Below are 12620 nucleotides of genomic sequence, written 5' to 3'. Positions count from 1 at the left end.
AAAATTATAGGCTAATCTAGTTTGTCAATACAGGAATAAAAATTCAAATATGATATTAGCAAAAAGATGTCAGTTACAAATTTAAAAACAAAAACAAAAAAACACACCCATGAGCAAATAGGGTCTACACAGGAATTCAAGAGTAAGTTAACATTCTAAAATCCACTTAAGCTACATCTAATATTTGTAGATTAAAGAAAACAAGCTATACCTTTACTCCAAAAGATACAAAAAGGTGTTCAATATAATTCAGTGTAGATTCACGACTCAAGTAAAATCTTAAACTGATTATAAAAGAGAAATAACTTACACTGATAAAGGATGTGTAACACAAACTGAGAGCAATCTGAAATCAAGTTATATCTATCACAGCACAAAGTAGCTGATGAATAAAGAGCTCACCTCAGATATGTTCATTTTCGGTAGGTTTTGGGAGAGTGTAGAGGACGGTGAAGATTCAGCTGGGGGGACAGAAAGAGGAAAGGGTTAGGACACCTGGCCTGCCTGATAGTTCCTACATTCACCTCCCAATCACCTCAGCAGCCCAGCCTAGGGGCAGCCTCTGTACAGCCTCCCCTTAGACCTTGAAAGGCGAGGGAAGGACACAGTGGAAGCACCACTTATCCATTTTCCAGTTTGAAATGAGCACGGCCTTAAACCTACCACTTCTCATTTTGTAAAAACAATTCTGTCTATTGATTTAAAGTGATTTAAACAATACAAACAGAAACCTAACAACAGATGACTGAAGTACACCAAAGGATGACACTATTTCATAAAAATTAACAGTAGAAAAAGAGACACAGACTGTATTCTTTATCGATTTTCCCAGCAAAATTGTTTACCCCTTGAGTTAGAGAATCCACAAAAACCCCAGTAGAAAGGATGGGGTGCTTGAAGGCAATTTAAAAAAATTATTGAAGTGGGCTGCAGTTTCTCAAAAGGGACTCTTGATAAGTTTCTTTTGATGACTGAACAGTATGAACGACTGTTCGACTCCTGGCTCTGTCACAATCCGGTTGAGCCTGGAGAAGTCACCGGCCCTCTCAAACTCAGGACCACCTCACCAACCTGAGACTCAGATTTGCTTTTTGCTTAACGTGTGTCTAATGCAGATGCTCATACCGCTATCACGAGATAATTGGGAGGCTTATGTAAACCACCCAATGAAAAGAACAAAGTGCCTTCTAAATAACAACATTATCACTTTTTCGACGGTTAGTACCTGGCACTTGGCTCTTTTTCCAAACGACCCATATAGAATTCTCAGAACAACGCCATGAAGCAGGCATTATTCATAGCCTCCTCTGCAGACCTGACTCGCCCCCAGGTTACTTCTCCCGCCCACAGTACAGGTGACACGGCTGTAACTGACCGGGTCTCTCCCGCTCCAGAGCAGGGCGGCCCAGCACACCCTCCGCCCGCGCTTTCTGGCCCGCTCACGGCCAGCGTGACCACCGCGCTTTCGCTCCCACTGTCCGCCCCGGCGTCCCCCCGTCAGATGCGGGCGGGGCCGGGCATTCCGTCCCCACACGCACCGTCCCCTCTCCTAACGGGTCTCAGCTCCACTGGCCCCCGAGACCACAAGGCCCGAACCGGGATCGCCCCACCCACCTTCCCAGGGCGGAGGTCCAGGCCAGAACCGGGCACTGCAGTCCCGCCTGGGCCAGAGGACGGCCCGAGACGTCCCGCTTCCGCCCCCGCCACAAGAACGCGGCTCTCAGCAAAGCTCCAGGCCACGCGAAGTCCCCGTCCCGGCTGCACAGTTCCCGCACCTGCGACCCCGACAGAGACGCTCCACAATCTTCCCTTCTCCCGACCTGTGAACGCAAAAGGGAAGAGGCGGGGCCTAAGTTGCACATGCGCAGAGGGAGCCCCTAGAGACCAGGGGGAAGGTGGAGGGGAGAGACTACATTTCCCTTCGCTCTCTGCGCGCTCCCTGAGCTGACTTTGAACAGAGCAATCGGTTTCCTGCTGCAGGGTAGAAATATGGGAGAAATGCTTGTCCAAGGGTCCTCGGTGCCCAGAGACCCTGGATCGGGTGTGTCTCCACACTGTGGGTCTTAGGCCATCTTCATACCTGGCGTATGTGGAGGTTCAAGGGCAAAACTGGGAAAGCTCATGGCCGAAATCAGATTGTCCAAATTGCTAAATCCTTATAGTCTTGAGAAAATGTCCTCCTAATGGAATAGAATTTTCTGTCTCTGCATTAGTTAACCTACTTGCCATCATGTGGGCTTCCTTTGTAAAGGACAAATAGCGTATTTTTTCCAAAGTGAGTTCACCAGTTTATTCATAATGGAACAGGTATCTTTTTTCATTTTTTGCCATTTTGAAACCAAGCAGCACCCTGCAGGGCCCTGCTAGGTACAAAAGGCTTTCCCTGTCCCCTGCTTTTTTTGCAGGCAAAAGGCTTCAGCCTCCCAGGCCATCCCTGAGTTCCAAAGGGCAGATTCAGACAGTTACTAATAAGGGAAAGAATGGAATGTAGAAGAAAGGTGGAGCAGTCAAAAAAACAATAGTGCAACTATAAAGCAGGGACCTCATTCCTCCTCAAGGGATATACATAGCAACATATATTTCAGTTCTTCTGAAGGAACTAAGGCCGCAAACCAGGGCTGCAACCCCGCCGGAGGATGGTAGCTTCAGGTGGAGCACACGATTCCTGAACACCACCCTGTTAGCTCACCACCAACCACAGTAACACACCCTGTAGCTCTTGCCTGAAATTTTGCCTGTAAAAACTCTTACCCCAAAATCATCCAGGAGTTTGGGTCTTTTAAGCATGAGCCACCATTTCTCCTTCCTTAGCCTTTTCAATAAAACTTTATCTGCTCCAAACTTCCTTTTGGTTTGTTTGGCTTCACTATGCATCAGGCAGACAAACTTGCATTTGGCAGTGATTTTCTACAAAAAAATCCTTGAACTCCAAGTGTTAAAGCTAAATATGACTATATAATAAACTGATAACCCAACCAAGTATGTTTTATGTAGACTAGATGGCCCTCCTTATGACATAGGCCTAGCAAAATACTCAATATATTTTGCAACTTTTCATACGCCTGAAATTCTGGGCTGAGCAAAGCTGTTGAAAAAGCATTCTTCCTTCACACTTTACGGAGCATTTCCTGTTTTCTTTATCGTATATAAATGTATTTCAGCATTCTATATTAAATTATACAGAAACACAGGATCCATTTAATCAAAAGAGTAGTGCTTGATGGGATAACTGGACCAACTTCCCACTCTCCATCTCCTTCCCAAATGTAACCAGTGTTAACTGGTGCTTAGCTCTGACTTTATTCAGTGCAGACCACTAGAGGAATACATTTTTCAAAAAGGAATTATTCTTTTCTCTGACTTATTTACAACTTGTTTTGATCCTCAATTAGGGTATAATCATGTTAGCAGGTCAAATTATTTAGAATTACATCATGCTATTTCTTGGCTGCATGATATTGTATTGGACGGGTATATCTTTTTTTTAAAATAAAAATCTTTTTCATGGATGTTTAGTTTGTTCCAATTTTCATTACTGTAAATGTGCACTATATATTTGTGTCTATACTTCTTTTCATGTTTGCATTATTTCTGCAATACAAATTCTAAAATATAGAATTGCTAAATTAAAATAGGTGTGTAAAAGTTGGTAGATGTTAACAACAAGCCATCAAAGAGGCTGTGCTAGTTTATGCTCACACTAGGATTTGTGAAAGAAAAAGCTGTTCTGACACTTAGTCAAACAGTAAGAAAGACCTTATTCAAGAAGATTGCAGTAGGGAAGAGAGATCAGACTCAACTCCAAATACAGCAAAGAAAGGTGGGGATTTATAGCTGATGAGCAAAGTGAGGGAATACATGGGTAGAAAATGACTAGAGGGAGACTTCAAAGGTAGAGGGATTCTTACTAAACTGACCTATTGAGATTCTTGCTAAAGAGAGGCCTAAGGCTTAGATGTCAATGGTGAGGGATGAAGATCAAGGATGAGGATTCTAAACTGAATTAGCAGGATTCTTGTTAAAACTGAACTATGTATGCCTGTCAAGGATGGGATGTATATGGAATGCCAAAGTCAAGGCCTAGTCAAAAAGAGGGTTTAGAGGAGCCTGACTAAAGTTTGGTCAAGAAGAGAGTTTGGGTCACATTACATGAGAGTTCCATTTCTCCCACCCCTATTCCAACATTGGATTTTATTATTCTTTGATAAATAGTTATTACAGAGGCTAATTGAATTGACCATTCACATCTACGTATTTACATTGGGCATTTTTTTACTGTATGTGTGAGTTACAAGTTCTAAATTTTTTTCAAATAGGTTCTGAAACTAGAGTCCTCTTTATTATTCTGAAAACCAATGTCTATTACATATAAAATTCCATTATGTACTTGGATGTATTCATAGACATTTTGTTATTGTTTTTCCCTTCATCTACCTATCAATGTACCATTTAAGCAAAATGTTAATTACTTTAGCTTTCTTATGGATATAAATACCATGTAGTACTAATCATTTCTCTTGATTCTTAATTTTCAGAATTTCCCTAGCTATCCTCACAAGATATTCATCAAGAGAAACATTACCATAAGTTTGTAGGCCCAAATCTCTAAAATAATCATGTTGAGGTTCTGAGTAGCATTACACTTATCAGTTAAACTGAGAAATAGTATTTTTACAATAATAAAATAATGACATTATCCAGTCTTCCAATAATATACTTCCGGTCACTGTATAGTCTTTAAATCCCTTATGCAGGTTAATAGTTTTCTACAAATAGATGAACGTACAGGTAAACATTTATTAAGTTCTTTCAGTTTGATTCTTATTACTATAAATAAATCATCTTCACATATTGTATAACAAGTATTTATTTGCACATGTGAGAGCTATTGGTTTTGATATGTTAACAATATTTTTTCCTTCATTCTCTTATTTATTTTTTAAACTAATTTGAATGTTAATGATCTTGATTTTCATGAACATAATGTTACTCATTTTCAATATTTATCATTATTTGTCTTTCTCATATGGGCAGAATTGTACCCCAACCTTGAAGTTAATATATTGAAGCCCTAACCTTCAATACCTTAGAATATAACTATATTCAGGGTTAGGACCATCAAAAAAGTAAACTTATTTTTTTTTCTTTTTGTCTGTGTCACGTGACTTGTGGGATCCTAATTCCCTGACCAAGGATCAAACCTGTGGCCTCGGCAGTGAAAGTTCAGAGTCCTAACCATTGAACCACCAGGAAATTCCCTTAAAGAAGTAATTAAGTTAAAATGAGACTGTGAAGGTAAGCTCTAATCCAATCTACCTGGTGTCCTTATAAGAAGATTTGTATACACAAGGAGATATAAGGGATGCATACATACAGAGGAAAGACCATATGAAGACACAATAAGAAGGCAACACTAAAAAAGTCCCAGAGATCTTTTTTTTTAAGTATATTGTTGAGCCTGCATACTTTCTTTTCTTTTTAATATTTATTTATTTATTTATTTATTTATTTATTTTGGCTGCATCGAGTGTTAGTTGCAGCACTCGGGATCTTTTGTTGTGGCTTGTGGGCTTCTCTCCAGTTGTGGCGTGTGGGCTCCAGAGTGCTCAGGCTCAGTAGTTACGGTACACGGACTTAGTTGCCCTGTGGCATGTGGGATCTTAGTTCCCCGACTAGGGATCAAACCTGCATCCCCTGCATTGGAAGGCAGATTCTCAACCACTGGACCACCAGGGAAGTCCCAGTCCCAGAGATCTGTGATCACAGTGTAATGAATATAGATAACAATATTTTATTTTATTGTTAAGAGACTTGCTAAGAGATTAGACCTGAATTATTCCAATCACTAAAAAGAAATGATAATTGTTTGACATGATAGAGGTGGTAATTTTCACTACAATGGCAATCATATTACAATATATAAATCTGTCAAATCAACATATTGTACTCCTTGAATTTACTTGATGTTATATGTCAAATATATTTAAATTTAAAATGGAGGCAACAATTTGCAAGTCAAGGAGAGATGCCACAGAAGAAATCAAACTTACTGACACCTTGATTTTGAAATTTGAGACTCTCAAACTATAAGAAAATAAATTTCTATTGCTTAAGAACCCAGTGCTGTTTTGTGGTGGCAGACCTAGCAAACTAACACAGCTTCATTGATGAATTAAAAATAATAAGCACAGGAAGGCTGGTGGAGCTGTATTAAATGTCATAATAGACTTTAACATAAAGATTACTAACAGAGAAAAAGTATATATAATTATATACTATATATATAATATATAAAATAGTTTTTCTGTGTATTTATTATAACCTGTTGTATGACACCTGTTTTTCTAGATGCTGGATTGACAGGAGAGAAAAAGAAATAAAAATCCCTCTACTCTGTTCTTGGGTTTGTGCTCAGGATTAGTGTGGGAAGCCTATTAGAGTCCCAGCAAGAGAGCAAGGGGAGTATGTCCCTACCTGGCAGAAAGGCCTGACCAAATTGGTGCTGCTCCCTTAGGTTGAGGTGCTTGGTCATGGCTGGCCCGTGGTTCAGGGCAAGATAGACCAAAGATGAGCCTTGCTTTCATGTCACTTAACAAATCTTAATGGTGAAACACAAAAAGATCAAATGGTTTACAACTAACATAAATATATCTCAGAACCAAGCTTAAGAATATTTATATGACTACAAAATATCCACCACCCAACAAGTCTGGAATCCAATTTAAAATGATTTGAGTATAAAGACTCAAAAAACTGGCACCCACAAGGAGTAAAAGAAATCAATTAAAATTGTTGCTATCCTGACACAGGTGTTAGAATTAGAAGAGAAGGGTATTAAAACAGTCATTATCACTGTATTCCATACATTCAAAAGTTAAGTAGAGGCATGGGAAATGAAACAGAAGATTCAAATTGAAGTTCTAGATGTAGATGAAACTTATAATTCTTGATATGAAAAATACAATGGATGGGATTAACAGCACATGATGCATTTCAGGAGAGGAGACATAAGGAAAAAAAAAGAACAGACAGCAAAAAGCTAACAATGAACAGCAAATGGTAGAACAACTTCAAGTAGCCAAATGCATACGTAATTGGAGTTCCTGTAGGAGAGAAAATTTAAAGAAATAATGTTTGAAAAATTTTCAAAAATTTTCAAACTGTAAATACATACATCCATGAAACTTAGTGAACCTCAAGCCTAAGAAACATAAAGGTACACCAAGACACATCACAATCAAATTGCTCAAAACCAGTGATAAACATAAAATATTAAAAACAGCTGGAGAAAAAAAATATTTTGTACAAGGAAGCCAGGAGAAAGATGACAAATTTCTTGTCAGAATCAATGCAAGAGAAAAAAAAAAAAAGAAGAAGAAGAAGAAGAAAAAGAAAAAGTCTAAAAGGAAAAAACCTGTCAATCTGGGGGGAAAAACAGCAAAAGCTTTTCAATATAAGACAAAATAAAGTTTTTAAAAAATACCTTTTTTGGACTTCTCTGGTGGCACAGTGGTTAAGAATCGGCCTGCCAATACAGGGGACACGGGTTTGAGCTCTGGGCCAGGAAGATCCCACATGCTGCAGAGCAACTAAGCCTGTGCGCCACAACTACTGAGCCTGTGCTCTAGAGCCCACAAGCCACAACTACCGAGCCCATGTGCCACAGCTACTGAAGCCTGAGTGCCTAGAGCCCGTGCTCCACAACAAAGAGAAGCCACCGCAATGAGAAACCCTTGCACCACATTAAAGGGTAGCCCCCTGCTTGCCACAACCAGAGAAAGCCTGTGCACAGCAATGAAGATCCAACTCAGCCAAAAATAAATAAATAAATAAATTTATTTTAAAAATATTTTTTAAAAAACCTTTCTTGAATTTTTAAAAGAATTTATGTTTATTTGTATTTGCCTTTGGAATTTAATCAGAGCTACTCTCAGGGGCCCTTTTTCCTGAGAATTATTAGCTAGAAAGTAGGGTGAAACCAAATCACAGATTAGACATCCCTCTGTAAAAAAATAACAATTTAAATAATCCTTTTATCTGAGTATTCTGACAAACTTCAGGGAAGGAAACTAAAATAGGATTAGTCACCTAAGCCTCCATATATGTGTACAGCCACTCAAGACTATAACAGTGTGTCCCCCCAGGGAGGTGTCAAGGAAAACAAGGGGATAACCTAACCTAGAATTATCAGAAGAGAACCTAAATTTCAAAATAGCTCCATATAAACCCCTATCCTTTTTATCCTGATCATTACCCAGGAGGTGCTGGGGGGAAATTAATCCTTTCTGAAAAGAGCTGAATTCAGGTGCCAAACTGCTTTACTAAGGTTAATTGTTACCTTTCCTGTCCTTTCCTTTGTCCTATAAGGTCAAAGGGCAGTGACTTTATTCTGCAAGCAATATGAGCATGCAACGCTGTGAAGGCCAGCAATGACATAATCAGGTTTGAGTTTTGGAAGCATTTCCTCTTTTTAAAGGTAGTGTTTCTAACAAATCTTTGCTAAATATAATTCATACTCTAAGTTTCTGGTGAATTCCCACTAAGAAAAGAGATTTCCTGCTATTCCTGGTTTGCTAAAATTTTTCAACAGGAATAAGTGTTGAGTGCTACAATATATTTTTCAGCATTTACTGTAATATTCAGAGAGTTTAGTCCCAAGTCTATCAATGGAAAGAATTAAGATTAATTATTTAACAAAGTTCATTAATTAATGGAATATATTAGGTTCCTAAGTGAGACTGGCCTTATCTGGTTATTTAAGGAATAAATAAAATAAAATGATTTACACTACATTGTTTTCTACCTAATATTATTCAAGCACTGCCAAGACTATAGGAAATAGAATATAGAAAATATAGGAAATAGAAAATAGAATATAGGAAAGCAATATATTTTCTGATTTTTTTTCCAGTTTTGTTGAAATACAATTGAGAAACATCACTGTATGAGTTTTAGGTGTACAACATAATGATTTGCCTTACATATATCATGAAATGATGACCATAAGAAATTTAGTGAGCATCCACCATCTCATAAAAATATGTTAAAGAAATAGAAAAAAAATTCTTCCCTGTGATGAGAACTCTTAGGATTTACTCTCTGAACAACTTTCATATATAACGTATGGAAGTGTTAATTGTATTTATCATGTTGTACATTACAGCCCTATTATTTATTTTATAACTGGAAGTTTGTGGTTTTTGTCCACCTTCATCCAATTCCCCCTCTTCCCACCTTCCATCTCTGGTAACCACAAATCTGATTTCTTTTTAAATGATTTTGTTTGCTTGTATGTTTGTTTTTGAAGTATAATTGACCTACAACACTCTGTTAGTTCCTGGTACCCAACGTAGTGTTTTGATATTTCTATACATTTCAAAATGTCACAATGATTAAGTCTAGTCGTCATCTGTCACCATATAAAGTTATTACATAATTATTGACTATATTTCCCACACTGTACCTTTTATACCTGTGAGTTATTTATTTTGTTATTGCAAGTTTGTACATCTTAGTTTCCCTCACCTTTTTCTCTCCTCTCCTCCCCAACTATGAATTTTGATTAGTATTTACCCTGAGGTTAAAACATATTATGAACAGCAAGGGCATGGAAAAATCACCAGGGACTTCCAATATAGATAACACATAGTCTCAGAAAAATTTATATTAAGTAGACTTTCATGTATACAAATTTAACCTGAGAAAGACTGGCCATCTCTTCTTATTTGACAACTCTTCCCTTGAAACTCATTAATAGTACTACATCAAATCTAGTTGTTTCTATTCTCTCACTTTTCATAAGGTGTGTATGGTCAGGCCACTTCCTGACCAGGGCCTGCTTCACCTACACCCAACTCACAGGACTGACCTTCCTGACTACTTGCCTCAGGCCCCAGCTAAGGATAGCTTATCAAAGGGGTGGTGAGGGGAAAACCCCCTCTACTGGTTCCCCTGGTAACTAATGAGCCCACCTGACATCAATTCCCCTATAACTGGTAATCTCCCCTTCCCCTGGGAGTGAAGACTGCCACCATGTCCTGCCCGCTGTCCACCGCACACGGTGGGATGTTCCTCCAGGACCTTGCTTCAGACGTGTAAGCTCCCCTGTTCATTAAACCATTGATGTCTCTGTTGCTGACTCCAGGCTCTTTCTTCTGTCTTAAAGCTGGGCAAGTACAGGCAAGCCTGTGGGGTGCAGCCCAACAAGGTGAAAAAACAAATCTTTATAATTTTCTAAGGCTCCTCTAGGAAATATCAAACAGTTTAATCTTTCTAACTTGATTAAAATTTGGGTTATGCCTAAGATGTGGTAATGAGTGTCCAAAATAAAATATCTCATTACCTGTCAAATCAAAATAATAATAAAACTTTTTAAAAATAGTTGCACACAATCTTTCTTGGGAATATTTCTGGCAATATATCAATTTCCTTTCAACTCCAGTTATTTCTCCTTTCTCATTTGTAACAAAATTTATGGATTGATTGTGATAAAATACACAGTTAATAATTTTAAAGTGTACAATACAGTGGCATTTTGTATATTTGCAAGGATTTGCAGCTGTCAACATTGTACAGTACCACAAATTTCTCATTACCCCTCCAAACAACTATACCCATTAAGCAGTTTCTTCTCATCCCTAGGTCCCCAATCTCCTTCAACCATCCATCTGCTTTCTGTCTTTATGCTTTTGCCTATTTTGGATGATTCACATAAACGAAATCATAGAATAGGTAGCCTTTTGTATCTGGATTCTTTCACTTATACTGTTTTCAAGGATTATCCATCTTGCAGCATGTACCAGTATTTTATTCCCTTTACGGCTGAATAATATTCCATTGTATATAATGCCACAGTTTCTTTATGCATTCATTAGCTGATAAGATATTTGGGTTGTCTCCATCTTTTAGCTAGTGTGAATACTGCTGCTATGAACATTTATGTAAAACGTGTTTACTTGAAAACTGTTTTCAATTATTTGGGGTAGAGCAGAAAGTAGAATTGTTGGGTCATAAGTTAATTCTATGTTTAACTTTTTGAGGAACCATCTATTTGTTTTCCATAGCAGCGGAACTATTTTAAATTCAAACCAGCAATGTACGAGGGTTCTAATTTCTCCATATCCCCACCAAACATAATGCATGTTTCCAATTATATGTAATTGTGGAAAAGGCAAAACTTTAGAGACAGTAAAATAATCAGTGGATGCCAGATGGTTAACAAGAATGTGGGAGGGCTGAGTAGGTGAAGCACAAGTTTTTTTTTTTTTTAATCATAGCAAAACAATTTTTTATGAACTATAATCGTGAGTGCATGATATTGTGCACTTGTCAAAACACACAGAACTCTACACCAAAAAGAATAAATATTAAAAAGCAGTAAGTCAGCAAAATGGTGGAAGCTCCAAGCCATCACTTCCTCAGGGAAACAAATGCATAAAAAAGCACAACTGGAAAAATATACTATATAGGGACTCAGGAAAACAGACAAAGGGCTGTGCACCAACCAAGTGAACATCGAACTATGGCAAAAAATTCAAGTCGACAAGAAATTTTGTGGCATTTTTGCTCACACATGTCCCAACCCATTTATTGCATGGCACAGCTTGGTATGGAAGACGTGGCATCCAGTTCTCAATTTCTTTCCTTGAACAGGAGGGGAAAAAGGAGAGCTTATTTACAGCATTGTGACCTGCCTTGGAGCTGCCTGAAGAACTGGTCTCTGTCTTGCCTAACTCAGACCTCATATGGGAAGAATAAGTGGGCACTGCATGGGAAGGCTTTGGGGATCCTAAGACCTGCAGATCCTAAGATTTGAAATCTCTAGAGCAATAGATTATAGGACCCATATAATAAATCATCTAAAGCTCCAAGGAGAAGCTGGAGTGAGACCCTTCAAAAAATTAAGTTATTTAAAACATGTGTGTATACAGGGAATTAAAAACACACACACATAGATCTATATAAGATGCATGCCCCTGAGAAGAATTAAGCTTACTATTCAGGCTAATCACTAGAAAGTCTCCTAAATGGAGAAAAGCAGATATAGTGAGAGGAAAGATGAGACAATGAGCTCAAAATAATAGGATTAAGTGAGGGTTTTCATATTGTACTAGTGAGATTTTCCAAACCTCTTTTCCTGTTGCAATATAAGAATGACAGCTGCCTGCCACATGCCAGAGAGATTCCAACACACCGTTGGAGCAAAAATATCTGAGACTGGATGCATTGAAGAAGGTAAAGGAATAGTTTGACTTTACCTACATCACCCCTCCCTCAAGGTGGCACAGCTCAGTGATAAGAGAGACCCCTGAAGCCCATGACTTCTCCCATGGGGCAAATTTAGAGCATGTGAGTGAGCAATCAGTTTCTCCAGCTATGCAGAATGCTGCCAAAGAGGTCCATTTCTTTATTACCTCACCCGGAATACTGAGGTGAGCTTCACTGCTAACAGGTTGGGAGAGGCTGGGAGCACAGCAGTCAGGGTTCTGAATGCATCAGAAGGGCATGGATCTTACTAACTGCTTCACAGACTCCATCAGGAAGTCTGCTCACAAGCCACTGGGGATGCTTGCCTCTGGACCCCACCCCCCTCAACCAACTCACAGGCATGCCCAACAAAC

At 38.6% G+C, this 12620-nt stretch overlaps 1 protein-coding gene across 8 annotated transcripts in view; it reads right to left on the bottom strand.

Moving 5' to 3' along the window:
• Positions 1-6445, bottom strand: part of LOC309633323 (uncharacterized protein) — a 101127-nt gene extending 94682 nt beyond the window's left edge. For 2 of the 8 annotated variants that reach the window (XM_082402010.1, XM_082402003.1), the window contains exons 1-2: positions 1226-1608; positions 403-461 (exon numbers count right to left, since the gene is read on the bottom strand). In XM_082402010.1, the coding sequence (XP_082258136.1) occupies positions 403-461; positions 1226-1292 (126 nt within the window). In that variant the 5' untranslated portion in view covers positions 1293-1608. The other 6 variants (XM_082402005.1, XM_082402008.1, XM_082402004.1 and 3 more) reach the window with 6 other exon arrangements.
• Between the last annotated feature and the right edge of the window lie 6175 nt (positions 6446-12620).

Source organism: Balaenoptera borealis, assembly GCF_965194805.1.
Source record: "Balaenoptera borealis genome assembly, chromosome: 8".
NCBI lineage: Eukaryota > Metazoa > Chordata > Mammalia > Artiodactyla > Balaenopteridae > Balaenoptera > Balaenoptera borealis.
Note: the sequence above shows the minus strand (reverse complement) of the source record. Positions and strands in the feature narration are given on the sequence as shown.